Genomic DNA, 21,658 nt, shown 5'->3' with positions numbered 1-21,658 from the left:
GCGTTTGGTGGCTCTGTAATTTGAAAAAAAACACACTATGTCAAGATTTTGCATGCCGATCTACCGTACACTCCGGACGCATTGAACCGGACTCGTCCTGTCGCCCATCCAATTAGGATTCGACGCAATGGACTGTCCCGGGAGTCCAATCTAGATACCGGCGTTGTGCGTATCACGGGACCAGCCAGGACAGAAGTCAGCAGAGAGCTTGGGAAAACGTCCACCCACGTTTCGTTGTGGGTCGATATTATATAATTTGGTCGAATCATGAGCAACCTATAGCCTAATTCACACCCTGAGCTTCCGGGCTTTTCACTCGATATGACCGAGCAGGTAGTTGAACACTCCCTGGCATGCCTGGACCGAGCAACGAGTGCGAGGGGAGAAGCATAAGACTGGGGTATATATTCGAGGAGAGAAGGGATTTTATCAATCAAAGGGACAACTTGATGGTGGGATGTATTGTGTAGGCCTACCTCCTCCCTCGCGCAAAAGTCAGATGTCAAGACGTACGATAACGAAAAGTCAAAAGAAGTCGGATACTGCTCTGGCAATAAAAACCGTCCTCCAAGCCCCGAACCATGTAAACAATGTGGACATACAATTAACCTTACAACTAACTTAGTAGCAGGGGCTTGGCCTGGGTGTGGGTCGGTTGGCGGGAGGGGGACTCAGGGCGAACCGGGCGGTTTCAAAAAAATGGCGAACGCGCGCCTTTTTCGTAATCGTCGCTGAATTAAAATCAAGTTTTCTCTAAAAGTGATATAAATAATTTAACCAAAAATATATCAAAATATGCGGCTAACCATTCTACATCGACTGCAATAACATACATTAACCCCCGTTGTTATTTTCACTCACCAAAATCGACAAAAGTCGGAGCAATGTCACGCGCAGCTTCTTCGAATGAAAAAGATGTGGTAACTAGGGAGTTGACGTCATGAAAAACCCGTATGTACGTCCTCGGACGTGACGCAAAAAGCAAAAGTTACGTCAAGACGTATTGTTGCATTTGTAGTGTGACGTCACCGCTATGAAGCTCCATGCGTTTGTGGATTGGCGCATGCGTCTCGTCACTGTGCGTGGAATGTGCCGCACCTGCGATATGGCGGGATCGTCCCACGCAGTGATTGGGCTGCCGTAGCCGTGAAACCATGGCGGCCGTACGGCCTAAAACATACAGAAAGGGAAGGCTCAATTCGCCCCTGAGATTGCCAACATGATGTATCAGCACAGAAGAAGAACTGTTTCAAACATCATTCAAGAGGGAAAGTCTCATTATAATATATTCATAAAAGGCATCTAAACCTCAGGTTTAATCTACTGCGAAATGTCCAAGTTATGCACACGGGAGAAATACCCTTCAACTCTCTGCTTTTAATATGGTCTAAAAGTTATCCACACAGGAGAAATACCATTCAACACTCCTTTGTTTTTAGGTATTCACACAGGAGAAATACCATTCAACACTCCTTTGTTTTTAGGTATTCACACAGGAGAAATACCATTCAACACTCCTTTATTTTTAGGTATTCACACAGGAGAAATACGATTCAACACTCCTGTGTTTTTAGGTATTCACACAGGAGAAATACCATTCAACACTCTACTGTGTTTTTAGGTATTCACACAGGAGAAATACCATTGAACGCTCTCCCATGTTACTATTCTAAGTTACACAGGAAATACCATTCAACGTTCTACAGTGTTCTTAGGTATTCTCACAAGAAGATTTTTTTGACCATATGAATTAATAACTAATGCAGCATTCGGATACATCAGTTTATTTACAATAGAAATGTACAAAATGTCATAGACAGCACAAATAGCACTTGAATAATTTACACAGACATCATCACCTACTTCAGAAAATGACCCATCTGCAATCTGAAATATAGTGGTGCCATCTTGATTCCCGTACCAATATCTGCACTCAAACATATTCAGATGGAGATTTTGTTATCAAAGTTATTTTGTTAGGCCCTTTTCTATCACCTTGGTTCTTAGTATACCTTCAATTTGAAGTGCCTATTTTTGTCCAAAGGTGCAGTGCTCATCTATCAACAAATTTTGAGTCCTCCATTTGGCTACCATGGAATTCTCAACAGCAACTCTACAGCCATGTATTAGGCAGTAGAGGTGATCAGAGATGAACTGGGGTAGCTTTGCCTGATAAATGTTCAACTAAGTAAATTGCACAGATACTAAAAGACAACACATATAGTCCAAAGGTTTTCTGGTCAGCCACCGGCTACGACAACTTGACATATCCTTTCGTGGAAATTTGTAGTAACTTCAATGCCTTCAGCACCTGAAAAACAAGTGTAAAATAGTGAATGGAGAGGTATTCACTAGGAGAGGTTCCTTTGCACTATACTTTCCTTAATGCCTGAATCTAAACATAAAGTTTGATATCAACTAGAGTTAGAGGTTACCATCCGTCTTTAAAGAACCGAAGGTTTCAACAAAATTCACCCGGAAATAAGCAGTACTGAGGAAAATGTCAAAATCAATGCACTACCTCAATGTACATGAATACATACAAACAAAATTCCTAACCATGGTTACTGAAGTGTAAATATCCTCTTGCGGCCTAAAATTAGAAAAAACAAACTTCAACGAAATCGGCCCAGTAGTTTTCGCACAGTGGCCAAAAGGACAGTAGTGACATTTACTTTCTAGACATATCGCCAAAAAAATTGTATGGCTTACCATCCGATTTACTCCACCTACTGCCTTTTAATCATGACGAAATAACGCAGCAACCCTTCGAGGCCTTGCTAATAAAAGTTAGCTAATAAAAGTTTATCAACCCCAGGATAATTCGACATTAAAGGTGCATGAACGTGGCTGCAGCCGCTTGGTCGTGATATAATAATCGTTTAGATTGAGCAGAGGGTGATACCTAAAGGAAGACCACTGTAGGGAGACCTCTCCTGGAGTGGGGATTTGATCCCCTGCATCGTGCACTCCCAATCAGTGATGGAGACAGTGGTCTCCTTAGGCCTAATCAGATTTTTAGTTTTTCAATTTCCTCACAATGAGTACATGCAATTATCAACATCAATAGGATATTAAACAAATTGTTACTATCGGCAATAATGGTATTATTTTAATTTGCTTAAACGTCCATGCATTTTTTATTAACTTTTAAACCCGCATGTAGCAGATTTTAAAAATGGTTTAAGTTAATTTTTCAAGATTCCTTTTTTCGGCTCGACCATGTCAGTCCCTTTTAAAATTAGTTTCAAATCAAGTACTTACTTATTAAATAAAAATTATTTGTTAAAATTTCACAATAAATCATAATAGATTTTAAAAGGCCTAGATACTTGCTAGCATGTCATCCAAAGCCCCAAGTAGATCGTCATCTGTCATGCCATCCAACTCACTGATCGCGGTGGTCTTCCAAGTCTTCGTCGGTTGGACACGGATGGTCGCGGCTTGATCGTCTTCTCCGGGACACTTGGTATCTGATCGGACGCTTTGGGGTGTCTTGGGTGATGGGCATGGCACTGGATGGGTCTGTGGGTGCATCTGGACTGCTGGGCGTTCTGGTGTGTTGACTGGTACAGCAAAGGGCACGGTGGTGGCATGTGTCCGCTGGCGCTTGGTTGGTGGGAGGGCATCTTCCTGGTCTTCTTGTCGACGTCGCTTGGTGCCGGATCGGATAGCATGGAAAGTCACGGGTGATGATGGTCCTGGCATCTGTCTGGTATGAAGATTCTGCACCCCTGTTCGTAGTTCTACTGGCATCTTCGGTGCTTGACGTGGAACAGCAGCTGAAGGAGTCATGATCGGCGCCGCGGATAGACGTGGTCCCTTCAAGCAAGTTCCCTCGGGAGCCATGGTGGGCGCAGGACGTTTCGCTCGAACTGGACATGATTCCTTTGGTTGTGTCGCAACTGCCTGCTCACTGCAGATAGAAACTAGATCAGTGTCATTAGCCTTACTCACCTCCCGTCGAGACCATGCTCGACGCTTGCTGGAACTGGTGACTGCTGTCTCCTGCGGGACTTCCTTCAGTTCCTGCTCACTGCAGATAGAAACTAGATCAGTGTCATTAGCCTTACTCACCTCCCGTCGAGACCATGCTCGACGCTTGCTGCAACTGGTGACTGCTGTCTCCTGCGGGACTTCCTTCAGTTGCTTCAACTTCCTGGCATTGATGATGTCTCGAAGATCAACCCTCGGCTTTCGTGGGGAAGAAAGTAAGACGGTTCTTTGGTTGGTGCGTGGCTGCACTGGCTCGGCGGAAGAGGGGATGGCAATCGTTCGTGGGGTCAGCTTGGCACGGAGGTCGATCACGGGGCTGGCGACCGCAGGACTCTGGGGCAACGCTCGCTGGCAAGGCTGTTCCTCCTTCACACACGGAGATACGGTCAAGGTACTGGGTGTCGGCATCTTGTACGCCATCTCTTCACAGCTCTGCTTCTTCGCCCGTAACCTGTTCTGTAGGTCGCGGAAGGAGAACTCCTTGGTCGGTGTCCTCGGCTCGTCGCAGCACTCCCAAGGGGTCTCATCACGTCTCGCGTCCAATGCTGCAAGGTCTCTGATGTAGGCGTTACTGGCTTTACTGCAATGAGAGACTAAGATTTTCTTGATTAGATGTTTACTTACCGGGGATACGTACCCACGGCAGTCCATGATGGATCTCGACTGCGGCTGGAGTACCGAGATGTTCATCTTCACTCGGCGCAAGTTGATGGCTGGACCTTCAAGCGAGTTGGTTCGGCGTCTTCTGGAACGAGATCTTGAACGGTTTCGGAATCCTGGAAAACAGACAAAAGAATAAGATAGATAATGTATCTAAGATGATAATTCATGTCGGACCTGATACAATGAAGTGTTAAACTAATAAACGCTTAATACATTTTGTGAGAATTTTTTTCTTTTTTTTAACTTACGTTTCGCATAACCTGTGTCAGTCGGAGAGGACAACATCAGGTAAGGATCGTTCACAATCGGCATCTTGGATTTGATAGAATGATACGGAGCAGAATTCTGGAGAAATGCGTATAGCAGCTTGACTCACAAAATCAGCGTTTGGTGGCTCTGTAATTTGAAAAAAACACACTATCAAGATTTTGCATGCCGATCTACCGTACACTCCGGACGCATTGAACCGGACTCGTCCTGTCGCCCATCCAATTAGGATTCGACGCAATGGACTGTCCCGGGAGTCCAATCTAGATACCGGCGTTGTGCTTATCACGAGACCAGCCAGGACAGAAGTCAGCAGAGAGCTTGGGAAAACGTACACCCACGTTTCGTTGTGGGTCGATATTATATAATTTGGTCGAATCATGAGCAACCTATAGCCTAATTCACACCCTGAGCTTCCGGGCTTTTCACTCGATAGCCTATGACCGAGCAGGTAGTTGAACACTCCCTGGCATGCCTGGACCGAGCAACGAGTGCGAGGGGAGAAGCATAAGACTGGGGTATATATTCGAGGAGTGGAAGGGATTTTATCAATCAAAGGGACAACTTGATGGTGGGATGTATTGTGTAGGCCTACCTCCTCCCTGGCGCAAAAGTCAGATGTCAAGACATATACGATAACGAAAAGTCAAAAGAAGTCGGATACTGCTCTGGCAATAAAAACCGTCCTCGGCCAAGCCCCAAACCATGTAAACAATGTGGACATACAATTAACCTTACAACTAACTTAGTAGCAGGGGCTTGGCCTGGGTGTGGGTCGGTTGGCGGGAGGGGGACTCAGGGCGAAACGGGCGGTTTCAAAAAAATGGCGAACGCGCGCCTTTTTCGTAATCGTCGCTGAATTAAAATCAACTTTTCTCTAAAAGTGATATAAATAATTTAACCAAAAATAGATTAAAATATGCGGCTAACCATTCTACATCGACTGCAATAACATGCATTAACCCCCGTTGTTATTTTCACTCACCAAAATCGACAAAAGTCGGAGCAATGTCACGCGCAGCTTCTTCGAATGAAAAAGATGTGGTAACTAGGGAGTTGACGTCATGAAAAACCCGTATGTACGTCCTCGGACGTGACGCAAAAAGCAAAAGTTACGTCAAGACGTATTGTTGCATTTGTAGTGTGACGTCACCGCTATGAAGCTCCACGCGTTTGTGGATTGGCGCATGCGTCTCGTCTCTGTGCGTGGAATGTGCCCGCACCTGTGATATGGCGGGATCGTCCCACCCAGTGATTGGGATCTTGGCATCGCCTGCCGTAGCCGTGAACCCATGGCGGCCGTACGGCCTAAAACAAACAGAAAGGGAAGGCTAAATTCGCCCTCAAGATTGCCAACATGATGTATCAGCACAGAAGAATAACTGTTTCAAACATCATTCAAGAGGGAAAATCGCATTCATTAATCAACATCATAAAAGGCAATCTAAACCTCAGGTTTAATCTACTGCGAAATGTCAAAGTTATTGCACACGGGAGAAATACCATTCAACTCTCTGCTATTAATATGGTCTAAAAGTTATCCACACAGGAGAAATACCATTCAACACTCTCCTGTGTTTTTAGGTATTCACACAGGAGAAATACCATTCAACACTCTCCTGTGTTTTTAGGTAGGCCTATTCACACAGGAGAAATACCATTCAACACTCTGGCCTGTGTTTTTAGGTATTCACAAAGGAAAAATACCATTCAACACTCTACTGTGTTTTTAGGTATTCACACAGGAGAAATACCATTCAACACTCTCCTGTGTTTCTAGGTAGGCCTATTCACACAGGAGAAATACCATTAAACGCTCTCCTGTGTTGCTATGCTAGTAAGTTACACAGGAAATACCATTCAACGTTCTACTGTGTTCTTAGGTATTCTCACAAGAAGATGTTTTTTGACCATATGAATTAATAACTAATCCAGCATTCGGATACATCAATTTATTTACAATAGAAATGTACAAAATGTCATAGACAGCACAAATAGCACTTGAATAATTTACACAGACATCATCACCTACTTCAGAAAATTACCAATCTGCAATCTGAAATATAGTGGTGCCATCTTGATTCCCGTACCAATATTTGCACTCAAACATATTCAGATGGAGATTTTGTTATCAAGTTATTTTGTTAGGCCCTTTTCTATCACCTTGGTTCTTAGATAACTTCAATTTGAAGTGCCTATTTTTGTCCAATGGTGCAGTGCTCATCTATCAACAAATTTTGAGCCCTCCATTTGGCTACCATGGAATTCTCAACAGCAACTCTACAGCCATGTATTAGGCAGTAGAGGTGATCAGAGATGAACTGGGGTAGCTTTGCCTGATAAATGTTCAACTAAGTAAATTGCACAGATGCTAAAAGACAACGCATATAGTCCAAAGGTTTTCTGGTCAACCACAGGCTACGACAACTTGACATATCCTTTCGTCGAAATTTGTAGTAATTTCAATGCCTTCAGCACCTGAAAAACAAGTGTAAAATAGTGAATGGAAATGCATTATTTTTTGTAAAGGAATTATCTACAAAGAGAAAGGTACTCACTAGGAGAGGTTCCTTTGCACTATACTTTGCTTTATGCCTGAACCTAAACATAAAGTTTGATATCAACTACAGTTAGAGGTTACCATCCGTCTTCACACTTTCAGCTCGGTCTTTCATGAAACCCTTCAGCAGAAGTCATCTGAGCTGCTCATAACCAGCACTTCAACATTTTTGACGGGAACCAATTTATACACCTGCCTAGAAAATGTGCTGACAGTGGGGTTCGAACCAGTGACCTCATGACTGCTAGTCGGTACTCGAAGCAGCTTGTTATGCCCTCCAACACGCCCTCGCCAAATCATCAATCACGGCCTACCTTTAATTTTGCCTCTCCAGTTGTACCTGTGACCTTAAGACCCATCTTGAACATTTCACTTGGTCCTACAGCATCTCTAAAATGGTGAAAATATTGATATGTAAGGCTTGCACAGGTGAAAAAGTTTGAGTGTCAGAAAACAACGACTTATCAAGGTATATTTAATCACTTTATTCAATGCTTTGGAACACATGTTGCTGAAACAGTTAGGGACCAAAACTAGGTACCTGTAGGATCAGAGATCAATGACCTTTCGATAACTCACATATTTCCATTGTCTTTGAAATGCATCCATAGTATCCTGTAAGTCTGAAAAACAAATTATAGATTTGACGAACACGTCCTAAATTCTGGCCACAGCAGCTTGTATAACTTGCTCAATAATTTAGAAGATTTATTTTATCATGCCGGGAAATTCTGTTCCGAGATTCTAGAATTGATCACTAATGCAACAGTAAGGAAAGTAGCTTGAATAAGGCGTCAAACTCAAGTGTTCACATCATACTTACTCGATTCACATCTTCTAATTTGACCCTGCCACGGGTGTGATCAGAGACTGACATGAACTCCTCCTCGGTAATATCAATGAAGTCGCACGCCTCCTTTCTTTTATCACGGGCAGACTCCGCACTACTCGTCGATGCTTTCTTTTCTTTTGGTCGGTCATCCTCAGCACCTGAAGTGGAAACAAACAATCGTAGCAAGGAATGAGCACTGAAGGGTTAAACTGGACCCTCATGGCAGCTGACAATTTATCACTAAACTGTTCCACACCTTTTAGTCAACAAATCTGACAAGCATTTAGCCCTGAATGTATCAAACAACCAATATCATAATTGCATTTTATTCGTGATTGCTTTATCAAAAAAATTAACTATTCCTTGTAATGTCAGGCCAGGAAGAAAACCAAGAGTCTCTGTAACCATTTGTTTCTAACATGAATCAGGTGACATTGTCGTCATTGTAAACGCTTCAAACAGCATTCAAGGATACTTCCAAAAATCACCTCACCTTCAAATTTTGCTTCCGCGTCATCCCCATGACTGGAGTCGGTGCCATCCCCCTCAGTGTCTGCGACGTCATCCCCACATTCCGCGCCAACAGGATCAGATTTGGGCAAACCAAGCTGCTCAGCGACTTGGTCATACTCCTCTGATTCTTCTGGATTCTGCCAAAAAGTATAACAGTAACTATTCAAATAAGGTCCGATTGCAACAAATGAAAAGACAAATGCATGACTCTGTTAAGTCTCAGTACTTCAAGATGCACCCCACACGTGGCAATACTTCTGAAATAGTTACCTCTCCGGTTTGTAACTGAATGTTGGCAACGGCTTCACATGCCTGCATCAAGTGCTCGCGGAAAAACTCAGCTGCATTCTGGAAAGAAGAATGTCAGCAATCATCAACACTACAATTTGAGCTGGGATGAACAAGTGTTATCTGTATGTGTACTGTGAGCATGTGGGGGATGTATGGTGAAAGGGAGTCGGGTTCAATATGAAAACAACAGTTGTCCTAGTCTGTTGTCCTCATAATGGTGACTTGGAAATTTTATTTGGATAAAAGACTCGAGAGTATTTTTCATGCTACAATTTCCCTTATCGATGCATTCATGCATGAACGTATGTATACAGTACAATAGTAACATGGACACCTACATGTATACTAGCTACTGGATGCCAATTGATCTTCATAATACCTTTTGTAGATTTTTAATCTCCTCTGCTTCTTTGATCACTTCACTATACTCTTTCTTAACGTCTCGTAATCGTTCCAACATCTGCGCTGGATTCATCTGAAAAAGAAACCATATTGTGTTGGTTTCTCGTTCAAGCTGCCAGTGACGAATGCAATTTTAATGGTATCTTATCCACGGTTTTCTGGATATGCCATTCGAATGTTGTATTAGCATTTAAATTTATACGGTCTTAATATCTAAAAGTGTGAGCAGCAGAAGCAGACAGACTTCCTCAACTTAGTGAACTGGTAGTTGTCAGCCAATGGTTATGGTGGTGTAGGCCAATTGTTTGCCTATCCCAAATTTTACAATTATAAAACCATAAAACCATCATTGTCATAGCCTGGACCAGGACTCCAGGTCAGGATTGGATTGATACTAATGACAGGTCACAACAGGGCTCTCAAAAAAAGTCAAGAAAATAACAAACCTGGTCTAGGTCTTCATCAAGATCATTCGAGAACTCGACATCGAGTTTTCTACCAATGCCATCAAGGTCGGATTCAGCTTTCTGAAACTAAAATCGGAAAATAAATAATCAGGACATTTTTCTGGAACACCCTGTTAGGCCTGTAGGCCTATGTGAACACAAAAGGAAAGGCCAAAAAAATCCGATAAAAAAGAGCGGAAAAAGAGGGCTTCAGGAGCACCCCTCTCTACTTGGCCTAAATCATTATATATCAATATATTCCATGTTACATGCTTTTCACTCTGCGGTGTAACCGTTTGAATTTTATGCGCTGAATAGTCGTGAAAAGAGGTTTTTATTCACCATCAACTCCAATTTGTCAACGGTTGCCTCCATTTTGCTTTTTAGTTTGTCTTTCTGCCGCTAGGTGTAGTAGTGAGGTTTCGTGATCTTACGTTTTGACAAACGTCTGTCGTAATACTAACGTTTACCTTTAGGTTAGCAACCTGAGCGTTTGATTTGATCAAATTTTTAGTGACGAGGTAAAAGTGACAGGTTCAAATGTCACTGAACTATATTCTATCTGGTTATCGAAATTCAGGGGGGCGCCAGACGTGATGGGCCAAAATGCAATGTGACGGGGGCGGGGGGGGGGGGGGAGAAGGGGAGAAGGAGAAGGGAGACAAGAACAACATAACTGCATGAGAAAATTCATTGCGATGTCTCGACGCAATTTTATTCTTTGAGTAGTTCTCATTCCTCCGGTGTGTCTTCGGCGAACATCACGTCCGTGTCAAATTCAAAATCGAGGTTGCCCTCCTTGATCATGTCTTGGTAGTATTCCTCCAAGAAGTTCAGCTCCGCATATTCAACATGAGTGAGGTTGCACAGGGTTGCATGAAATTTCCTCAGAGCTGAAAAGAGTGATACAGATAAGGCCCTACTGATTGCCAGCGACGCTTCACCGCGGCAACACGGCAAAAGGCGCATTGTGCTATATGTCGACACCTCGTGAAACGCTTATGTGGAGATACCTCTTTGCATTGACAACATGAGGCCACGGTTTTAGCAAATATAGATTAGCCTTTTAGGGAATGCTTTTTACTGCCGTACATGTACACCTAGTTTTTTTCTGTACTTATAGGCTCTGGCCCGTTCTATCCTCGCCCCAAATCCCTAGAGGATAATATAAAGGTTGCGCACTGCTACGACTCACATCCCCAACGGGACGTGACTAACGTCATGTCAAGTCGGCCGTTTTTCGTAGCGTTGGTCGGATGCTATTAAACCTACTTTCCACGTTACGAGTTCTGTAAAACGACACCGAGTTTGTCTCACACGAAGTTGGAGCAATAGTGTTTGGTTGTAGAAAAGATTGTTCACTATTCTGTGGATCTCGAAATCCTACCTATTTTTCCTTCTTGCTGTAATTTGCATATCCGCTCAACAGTGGGTACTAATAGTGTCGAGTTGACATCGAGCACTTTCAATTTCTTACACCTCTCCACCAGGGTGACGAGTTCTTCATCGAAGAAGAAGTCGTGGTTATCGAATTCGAGGACGGCCAATTCTAGAAAAGTAAAAACGAATAAAACACTGGGGCGTAATGCCATTCATGTAAAGGCAATAGTTATTTTTGGTTAGAAAAGGAAGAACGCTGGCAAAACCCATAGACAGAGGATCCTTGACTCATTCCACAGCCCAGACGCAATATGAAGTGTCCCTTCCGCCAGCAGAGGACGCTCAGACAATGAAAGACTCTGGTTGGACCGAGGAGAGATGTACACTCTGGACGCAGTGGACTGGCCTCTTTTCGTCGCATGTGAAAAGACGGCCAGGATGACGAAATGGAATGCCCTAGGAGTCTATGAGAGATAGTTCAGCAGCTCTATATGATAAAGGGCTCCGATTATATTTGGGAAAGATGACAGAAATCAAGTGGCCCATATTTGGGCAAATATCAGTCGTCACAATCATACTTGAGTTGTTCCACTGCATGGGATTGACTGTCTCGATGCTTTTCTCTATTCACTTACCGAGTGTGCTGCTGAAGACAGAATGGATATAATTGATGAGATTTGCAAGCCTGTCCTGGTCGTCCATCTCGTAGCCAGACCAAATCTGGATCCCATGCAATGGCATCCCCTGGACGACAATGGGACAGATATCGTAGTATCGCGACATGTGGTCAAATTCAAAGTGGATGCGAATGTTAGGACAGAAATGGACAAGTTGTTGCCAGATGCGCGCAGGGATTCTGTGATAGTGCGGATCGTTTTTGTAGACTTTGACCGCAATGTAGTTCAGTCTGTGTTTGCTGTTTCGCGCTATTTGAGACACAATGTCGTCGCTTAGACAGTTGTAGTTTATAAAGAGTCTCCTGAGATTAACGAATTTGTCTATTATGGCGGGAAAGCTCAGCATCAGATGAACGGCCTGCCTGGAATGGAAAAAGTCCTGTATGTCGAGGTACGTTAAAACTGCACCACTCCCGGTTCCCAGACTCTCCAGAATTTTGAAGCCGTTGGTCATGCTCACTTGAGCCCTCGTCATATCAAACTTGGTAAGGCGTCTCTGATTGCGCAGGAGCCGATTCAAAGATGTTAGAAAACGACTTTTGGATATCTCGTATCTCCAGTACCGATCCATCCGAAGTTCCGTCATCAAAAAATGTCGGAGCTTTGTTTTTTTGTGTAACTGTGCGAAGAAAGTGGTCATGCATTTTTGTATGCGCTTTGTTGAGTTATACAACGGATGGCTACAGTCCAGAACAAGATAGCGAAGGTGTTTCGCATGTCGTTCCGCATATCCTAAAATCTTTACATCTATTCCAGGTTGTCCAAGGTTATACTGTTGAAATCGCCAAAGCGCACCCGTGTGAACCAGCTGCGACCACTTTTTGCAGGTTCGGGCAATGGACATGCGGTCAGGTTCATCTAAGAATCCAAATATTTCAATCGTAGCCATATCTGGCAACTGACTCCAGTCAGGTTTGGGTGGTCCGTCGTGCTCATGGTTGTCTTCGTCCGAATCGACTACAGTGGAACCGCTCGATGAGGCACTCGTCTGTATCTCAAGGTTACGCCCTAATCCTAATTCAATGGATGGGTTTATCAGAAAAGCTAGCAACTGCTCTGCGTCTGCCTCTGGTGGTTGTCTATCTTCCTCTGACGGACTGCTCGCCACTAGCACCTGATCTTGAGCTCTGGAGATATTATGTTCATCATCTACTGGCTCCGGCTGTACATTACTACTACCTTCTTGGATCCGTAGTCCATGTTCCTGAAAATGCATTTCTAGCCCTGTTGCTTCAACTGCCGATGATGCAGCAGCATCCTCCGCATAGCGCTGCTGTGCCTCTTCAAGCGCATGGCCACTCTGTTCATGTTCATCCTCTCCTAGGTCCCGGTCTTCCTCTTGCGTGTCCTCTGGATCTCCAATACCTTCCTCTCCCGTACCTCGAAATATTTCATCCAGTCCAAGAAACAGTTCATTTGCTTCCTCTCTCAAGTGCCGCACGATCTCCACTAATAACGGAATACTTAACGGCGGCGCATCCGCTTCTTCCAGATCTACAAACGCCATGTGGTTCTCCTGTGGCATATCTGCGTCCACCACAAGGTCATCTACTTCATCCTGTGGTAGATCTGCGTCCATCACGCGGTAATCTGCTGCTTCTTGCGGCAGATCAGCATTTTCCATGGGGACATCTGCTTCTGCCGGATCAGACATATTTCAAATCAACATTTTTTCAGCTCCATCGGTGTCGTTGTGAAGACAGTATTGGTTCCATTGGCAACACGTCGTTACCAAGGTGTGACGTCGCTGACGTGTTCATGACGTCATCATGTGTCGTATCAGCGGTGCTGTGACGTCATACTTTTAAAAGCACGTGGGGTCCGGACGAGGCCTATTCGCTACTTCATCCTTTTTCTAAAAGGATCGACAGAAGGATGGACCTGAATATGCCCAGGACCTCAATTAAATAAGCCTGTAGGGTTAACTAGCGTAGTGCATACAGCAATAGATTTTCGATAAATTTTCAAGATACAATTTGCCTATTCTAACAAAATCAATTAAATACTAAAAAGCGCTGGCGTATGTTATACGTGGGAAAGTGATCAGTAATGAGAATTTAGAATATCATATGAGAGGGTGGGTTCATTATTTCATGATATCCCGTCCAATCTTTCAATTACGTAAATATGTATACATGTATTCGTCCTCGTGATCTAGTGAAAATGACATGAAAGGTCATTATTGTTAGAGGTCAGTTCTGTCTCGTTGTCTCTTTATGGGAATATCAGGCCTTCTCGTTGGCCTATATACTGGGTGTTCCGAAAACACCTACCTCCCCATGATCCTGATGTTACTGAATTCGTACACACTTTTCATGTACCTCGAACAAACTTTCACCCCGCGGTTTCCATTAAAAATGTTATCAAAGCAAGCAAAAGAACCAATGTGTGTAGAGATATGGAAAAGCCTGCTTGACGATATCGGTATTTTCTTATGCCAATTCTACGACTTACGTTGATAATAATCTGATAATCTTCTCGTTGGCCTATATACTGGGTGTTCCGAAAACACCTACCTCCCCATGATCCTGATGTTACTGAATTCGTGCACATTTTTTTTGGGGGGGGGAGCAAAGTATGTACGCAAATGATTGCATTTGCGTACACACTTTTCATGTACCTCGAACAAACTTTCACCCCGCGGTTTCCATTAAAAATGTTATCAAAGCAAGCAAAAGAACCAATGTGTGTAGAGATATGGAAAAGCCTGCTTGACGATATCGGTATTTTCTTATGCCAATTCTACGACTTACGTTGATAATAATCTGATAATACTATATGACCATGACGTAAGAAAGTCGACAAAGTTTGCTTTGATAAAAGTAACGGCCCATACAGTCAATCCAAGCCTAGCATTCACATTCGCCATTCCAAGCCTTTAGTTTCCTCCTCAAAATGCCTCACAACTTCGGTGGGAAATGGAAGCCAGTTGTCAACGATGGTGTTGAAGAGCTGTTCGGGAAACTTGGTAAGTCAACAGGTCTTTGGTTCGTTATCAGTATGCGCCCGTCGCGTCCATCTGCCCGCAGAATCAGATCCAGGGGAAGCGTGTTGGGTGTTTGACCCCTCCCCTGACAGCCATTGTGACCACTGATTTTGCCCCCCACAACCCCACGCAACGGCCATTTTACAGAACATTTTTATTGCACCATCGACTTGCCATACGTTATTTGCCATTCTCATCCCGCTGTCCTTGCAGGAGGGTATTAGTATGGTTCGAGAGAGATTTCAATATCCATGCGTACTGGGGCAAGTAACTTTGACCAGATTGTTGTTTTACTAATCTTGACATGAGTACTTGTGGAGCACACTGGTCAGTGACACGATTATAAAATCCACTTTGATAACATCATTGACCCCGTTATACTTTGAGCCAGTCCCCATAACCGGTGAAAGAAGTTTCTCAAAATGCCTGTCAACTTCAACGGAAAATGGAAACCCATCAAGAACGATGGCGTTGATGAGCTGTTTGGGAAACTTGGTAAGTCACTTGCGCGTTTCTATAGTTTCCCCTATGAGCAATTTTCCAAATTAAGCAAGGCTTTAATAACAATGGCCGTATTGGTGAGTACAATATTAATGTCCCTACATTTTTTTGTAACGGAATAAGATGTCTGGGTGTACCAACGACCTTAGATTACTAAAAACTTGTGTTGTATATACATGTAGATACTTAGGGCGTTGACGACTGAAGCTGAGCTGTGTAACAGGTAAAGACCTATCTCCACATCGGCGTTCGTATCGCGCACATCCATAATTGTTCGTAGGCATCACGGCGTAAAACCTAGACTTTGTGTGAACCGCGACGTGAAACGCTTATATGTATGCCAGTGTTTAGGTCCAGGCATCCCCATCAGTTTGATAATTGACGAATCAGGACCAGCAGATGTTGGCTTGATTGAATATGTAATGTACATATCACTTATACCATATAGGCGCATGTCGTTCAGACTTGAGCACCACACTCGTCTATAGCCCACAGATTCCTGTTGCACGCGTTTCAAAATGCCGCTCGATCTCAACGGAAAATGGAAGCCCGTCGCCAACGAGGGCGTTGAGGAATATTTCTCGAAGCTTGGTAAGACAGCACTTGGTCCTTTGTCACATAATACTTTTTACGTTCATTTGAATGCGTATTTGACATGAAACTGATGGCTACATACTTAGTAGTGTCTTTTATCATTGTATCGGGGGTTTCGATGAATACAAGTTTGAATTGCCCTCTTCTCTCTTGTCTTATCGAATTCCATCATCAAAATGTTAAACCGCTGATGATTCTCGGCTTGCTTGACCATAATGCAGAGTCAGTAGCGTCAGTGAGTAGGTAGGCATTGAGAAGCGATGAAATTATCTATAGGTTGATTTGCCAGCAAACAGGTTCTGATAGGTATCACCTGGAGTTGATAGAGTTAAGGAACAGTTCGCCATATGCACAGACGGCAATTGAACTCCTAAGCAATCGCAATTGATACTTGACATGAGTCAGGCTCGAACAAAAAACGGACACTCAGAGCAATTATCAGCTATTTAGCGCATCGGGTGGGGAATCTAGGCCAGGCACTGCATCATTCTCCTCCTGGCTGGAAACTCTTATAGTCATCATTTCACCTCTGTCCGGTCGGTTTGTTCAACATTTCAAAATGCCTGTTAATTTGAGTGGAACTTGGAAGCCTGTCTCCAGCGAGAACTTTGAAGAATTAGGAAACAAACTCGGTAAGCCTATTTTCTGCGTTTTACCCCCGGGCAAAAGTAGTGAACCTGTCACAAAGCAGAGCCACTTTATTGCTACATACGCGTCTCTGAGCCGTCTTTCCAAAAAAAGGGTTGATTGGTGTTCCGTTGGGGGAAATCCGCGTTTGATCCAACTTTCATATAGTTAAGGTTAGTTTTCAGTGCATGCATAATGGTTAAAGTTGAAACTCCACTATCTGACTATGCCACTCAGTCGGCCGCATACGCATGGCCGTATCTCGCGTTATACGGGGTGGCACTTTCCCTTTAACGGAACGTTAGACCTCTAGTGTTCTACGCTATAGGGCTTGTATACGGGACGGTGCAATCGTTGGCAACTTGAACAGTTGTTTGATCAAACAATCGATTAGTTGAGATGTGTCAACAGTCAGCTAATGATACTTGCTCTAATTCCCAGGGCACGCAGGCGGCAGTTTCACTCTGCCTGCATTCATCAGCAAGTGTACGAAACAGTATGCTAGGCAACTATTGATACGCCTTATGAGGAGAGGAGCCCTGAACAGTGTTGCTCTCCGATAAAAAAGGGAGTGCCACCTCCCTAAATCTTCCACTGACAGGGACTATATTGCGAACATGATACGAACCACCCTCAAACTATGGGATCACCACTTGAACGCCAGGTAAAAACGGACACGAAATATGAGCGTTTTTAATGATAAGATTGAAGATGCCACTGTCTGATCATATGGGTCAACAGTTATTGAAAAACACCGTTAATCGAAATCATAACTTGTACATTGTACTTTGAATCGGCCTTGAGCAAAGTGATATTTACGGCCAACAACTATAACTTTTAATCTGACCTGTTGTCTACAACTGTCTCGTTCTCATTGGTCTCATGCACCAGTCTAGGCAAGGTTCTGTAAACTTTTGGTGCAACACTATCGTAAGACGACTAAAGTTCAGTCATTAATCATTTTCGCGTACTCATAATATCGATTTGTTCATTTTGCCTCAACATGCAAACACCTTTGTACAAGTTTCAACTCAACACTCAGGATGAAGTCCAGTATATTACCCGAGTGTAAATCGAAATCTGCATAAGATATTCAGGAAATCATCATTTTATTACATATGGCAACCGATCCGATGCAGTCACAATTATCCTATTTGAAATAATTTCTTTCAGTTGAACTCTGAAATTACGTCATGTCATTAATATCAGGGTTTTTTTTTTACAGAAATGCTTACAGATTCCTCAACGTATACAAACTGGCACAATGTAATCAAAACATGGATTCCCACTAAAAGAAGCAACATTTGCTTACTGAAAAACAACTATAATTTATTGCTGGCAGGTCCTCCATCAAAGTGGCAACCACAAAAAAATTCCCAACGAATTCACCGTTCATGGTGATCTGAAGCTTGTGTGAAATAAAAATGTCGCTCTGTTTCACACAGGGTTCATATCGCCATAGCCTGGCTATTAGAGGCAAAGAAAATCTCCAGCCCAACATAAAAAACCTCTGTGGTTCAACGGTTAGAATGCTGGACTTTCGATCAGGTGGTCACGGGTTGGACTCTCCGTGTATCTACAACATTTTTTTTTACTCGTTTACATTGTTTATTCATTCATGTACATATATACTATACATATACAATTACTAGCATTATTATCATCATTATTATCAATAATTATTTTCCTGGTGCCACCAAAGTCCGACTGGAAGTCAACAAATATCGCATACTTTTTCTTGTGGTGGAGGGTCCAGATAATTCCCATCTCACCGAAAAGCCTATTCGAGGAAGGCGCTATTTTGGTATCAAACCGCCATTTTTCGGGGTCAACATACCATCATGAGTACATAGTAATTAGTCATGTAAGTGACTATTATTAGTAATTTTCTCTCCTGATACAATTACCACCAGCATAATGACGGCAGTTTGCTAATTTCCCATACTTTGATGAGTTCATCTGTCGTTGATGCTAAACATGTGAATACGGGGAAACAATTGACCCAATATGAAATAACGAGAAAACATGTTTTTCCCCTCTTACAGTATATATGTTGTGTACTCTCTGTGTTGAGCATGAACCCCGCTTTCACTTGCACACCAGAAATCATCCCAAATCGGTGTGCTCACTCCCAGACAAACGAACCCGTGTTTACAGGATATGTCAAGATTAGTCCATTACATCGCATATTAAAAATAGTCATATTGTAGATTTAACATGTCTGGGCCAATATTTGATATCTAATACAAATCATGCTCTCGGACAATCACAATAAATTATGTAATATTTCATGTTTGGATTCGTTTTTTGTTCACTGTGTCTACAAAGTTTGGTGCTTTCGCTACATTCTTCCTTCAAACCAGACTGGATCAGCCAGTATCCGATTGTGTTTTTTCCTCTACCTGAAAGAAAAATCTTAAATCAGACGTCAAGCAACACCGTCTGATATAATTAGTCCAATGCCGTGTTCTGAGACGTTATCTAACTGTACTATGATCAAGGGCATCTATGTTCAACAAGACTCTTGAATGTCAGACAGATTTATAGATGTCAAAAGCTATCAATTGACACAAACATCACAAAAAATGTCAGATATTGTAATGTTATCCGATAGCCTAATCATTCACTTTGTTCGTAATCTACGTTCTCAAAGCCTTGTTGAAGGACTAACATCAAAACTTGGTCTATGACAAGGTGTGTCAAGAGAGATGTTTTGCTTATCATGAATGTTCAAACACGCTGGGGTCGCATAATCTAATCCCCTTAACCATATGATGACCTCTCGCATTCCAGGTGTGACAGAACAGCATGTCCACTAGATTGCAAGTCCCCATTCAATAGATAGTGGCTATACCCTGGCTATCTAAGTATCACGGTTTTCAACATTGAAATAAAAAGTTTGTAGAATGCGACTAATTAAATACATGATTATGCTTACACGGGCTGTATTCGGAATCATCAAGGACATGGTAACATAAAAAATCTTCTTTACTATTTTCAGGCGTGAGCTCCATCAAGATCAGCGCAGCCAAGGGAGGAGAGCAGGCCATCACTCAGACCGGGGACAACCTAGAGCACGTCAAGGTAGTCACAACAGCCGCCGTAGTCTTCAAGAAAACATCAGAATATACCGTGGGTGTGCCATTTGAGGACAAGGACCCTGCCGACAACGTATGGAAGGTATGTTCAACACTCCCCAATGCATTACTCTGTTCAACCAATTTCATCCGGAGATTCAGGTTTTTGATACTCATGGGGTGAGCAAGATCTGCAGCAAATGGTAACAGTGGTGGTGTCATTCGTCATCACGAACTCGCGGTTTCGATGTGCCTTCGTGCTCAATGCTGAATCCTGCATAATCTTGAGGTGCTACATAATGAAATATGGATTTTACCATCGAGAACGATGTAAATTTTACCATGGACGACCGACATTCTCATGAATTGGCGTTCATTTCTATTCCAGTGCAATGCCAGCTGGGAAGGTGACAGCTTGGTTGTGAACGCAGAATGCGAGAAGAAGAACTTCAAACAGGTTATCACAAGAAAAATGGAAGGAGCCGAGATGGTGATGGTGAGTACGTTAGTCAGAATCGATTTGGAATCGATGGGCAGCAACAAACTCTTGAGATTCAACAGCTATAATGTTGATGCTGTCAAAGAAAACCTTTAAAATTGTGTAGTATAATTTTCGAGTTGATTGGATGTTGGGTTTTTCAGTCGACTCCGTCCAGTTTGGCTTCAGTTCAAGTATGCAAGTATGTAAATGCGACCCTCAATCGGGCCTGCGGTCCTCGATGTACTGCCTTAGCTTCGGTGACCTGTGGTCAGACTGCCATCCTGTCGACGAGTTTTTGTTATAAAGACGGAAAATTGCTAAGTTGCTTTTCACCATCTGTTTCAGACATATGAACTGACTGCCCCTGATGGCAATCTGAAGTGCACAAGGCGATTCCAGAAGAAGGATTAGGGCACGCCATTACATCAAAATAGTCTTCATATTGGTGCACAATCCATAGTTTGAAAATAAAATTTTATAGGGTGTATGACTCTACTCCTGGAATTTACGATGGACGATCAGTGGACATCGACAGCAAATTTCATCTGCGCATTCCTCTTTCCCGACAGCCATTACGACCAGATAGGGACATTATTTACACGAGACATGCAGATTCCGAACTTTAACAAGCTTCAGGCCTTGCGTATTCCTGGCCTCATGTGGGGTCCCCTCATGCAGGGGAGGCTACAGTAAGAATGCATATTCTGAGCGTATTTTAGTGTTCGATATTGTCCTAGTATATACAGGTTAATGTATTGCTTACCATGTACGCCTTTATTTCGCAATAAAGACTTGTTAAAAGAACACTCTGACTTCTTTGACTCTATATCATGAAGCTCAGCTAATATTTATGTCAGCTTCATGATTCTATTGCGTGTCGAGATGAAGCCTGTATACTATTTTATAGCAGGGCACGTCGCCCAATCGACAAAGTCCGAAGGTAGGAAAACGCTCTTCGGCGTATGCTATATCGAAATAGTTGTGATTTTGGACCATGGGCTGTTTTTGTTAACTTTAAGATGACAAGTCCAAAGGGATTAATTGAAGAACTAAGATAACGCCACCTAAACGACATACTTTCTCTTGGACAACTTGACCCGGGGTTGTTAGAGAAGTATGGGCTGCCAAAAACATACATGTACGTCAGTCACTGGCGATGGCGTTTGGCGTATAAACTTGTCAGGCAAGTGCACGAGCATGATATGGCAAGTGCGCCAGCATGTCGTGACAAGTAGTGCACAAGCCGGAACAGCGGAAACAGAACACTAGAACGCCAACTTTTGAGATGTCATCTCAAAAGTGGGTCGAAATGTGGCATTTGACCTCTCGTAATCAAATATAGAACTAATTACAGATTGTTGTGTA

The 21,658-nt window shown here is 43.0% G+C and overlaps 2 protein-coding genes across 6 annotated transcripts; one reads left to right on the top strand and one right to left on the bottom strand.

Moving 5' to 3' along the window:
* Positions 1–1,768: 1,768 nt before the first annotated feature.
* On the bottom strand, positions 1,769–10,351 carry LOC135483644 (spindle and kinetochore-associated protein 2-like). 2 transcript variants are annotated; one of them, XM_064764631.1, is made up of 9 exons: positions 10,313–10,351; positions 9,971–10,057; positions 9,502–9,597; positions 9,102–9,179; positions 8,812–8,968; positions 8,310–8,476; positions 8,066–8,109; positions 7,801–7,876; positions 1,769–2,311 (listed from the first exon to the last, which is right to left on the bottom strand). In XM_064764631.1, exons 1-9 carry the CDS (start codon positions 10,343–10,345, stop codon positions 2,252–2,254), a joined length of 798 nt encoding a protein of 265 aa, XP_064620701.1. In that variant the 5' UTR covers positions 10,346–10,351; the 3' UTR covers positions 1,769–2,251. The 2 variants fall into 2 exon arrangements, with proteins under 2 accessions (XP_064620701.1, XP_064620700.1); XM_064764630.1 differs by lacking the exon at positions 1,769–2,311 and adding an exon at positions 6,913–7,404.
* A 4,506-nt stretch (positions 10,352–14,857) lies between these two features.
* LOC135483643 (cellular retinoic acid-binding protein 2-like) lies at positions 14,858–21,097 on the top strand. Of its 4 annotated transcripts, none has more exons than XM_064764629.1 (4): positions 14,858–14,995; positions 19,737–19,915; positions 20,201–20,308; positions 20,639–21,097. In XM_064764629.1, exons 1-4 carry the CDS (start codon positions 14,923–14,925, stop codon positions 20,702–20,704), a joined length of 426 nt encoding a protein of 141 aa, XP_064620699.1. In that variant the 5' UTR covers positions 14,858–14,922; the 3' UTR covers positions 20,705–21,097. The 4 variants fall into 4 exon arrangements, with proteins under 4 accessions (XP_064620699.1, XP_064620696.1, XP_064620698.1 ...); XM_064764626.1 differs by lacking the exon at positions 14,858–14,995 and adding an exon at positions 15,351–15,508; XM_064764628.1 differs by lacking the exon at positions 14,858–14,995 and adding an exon at positions 15,968–16,105.
* The last annotated feature ends 561 nt before the right edge of the window (positions 21,098–21,658 follow it).

This window comes from Lineus longissimus, chromosome 2, assembly GCF_910592395.1.
Source record: "Lineus longissimus chromosome 2, tnLinLong1.2, whole genome shotgun sequence".
Classification (NCBI taxonomy): domain Eukaryota; kingdom Metazoa; phylum Nemertea; class Pilidiophora; order Heteronemertea; family Lineidae; genus Lineus; species Lineus longissimus.
Note: the sequence above shows the minus strand (reverse complement) of the source record. Positions and strands in the feature narration are given on the sequence as shown.

What these genes read in the sequence shown, in the direction of transcription:
- LOC135483644 (XM_064764631.1), bottom strand. Translation starts at nt 10,345, where the DNA reads ATGGAGGCAACCGTTGACAAATTGGAGTTGATG. An exon ending in TTGATGAAGACCTAGACCAG is followed by an intron (nt 9,598 to 9,970) that starts GTTTGTTATTTT and finishes TTTCTTTTTCAG; the next exon opens with ATGAATCCAGCGCAGATGTT. An exon ending in TTCAAAGACAATGGAAATAT is followed by an intron (nt 7,877 to 8,065) that starts GTGAGTTATCGA and finishes TCACCATTTTAG; the next exon opens with AGATGCTGTAGGACCAAGTG.
- LOC135483643 (XM_064764629.1), top strand. Translation starts at nt 14,923, where the DNA reads ATGCCTCACAACTTCGGTGGGAAATGGAAGCCAGTTGTCAACGATGGT. An exon ending in AGAGCTGTTCGGGAAACTTG is followed by an intron (nt 14,996 to 19,736) that starts GTAAGTCAACAG and finishes TACTATTTTCAG; the next exon opens with GCGTGAGCTCCATCAAGATC. An exon ending in CTGCCGACAACGTATGGAAG is followed by an intron (nt 19,916 to 20,200) that starts GTATGTTCAACA and finishes TTTCTATTCCAG; the next exon opens with TGCAATGCCAGCTGGGAAGG.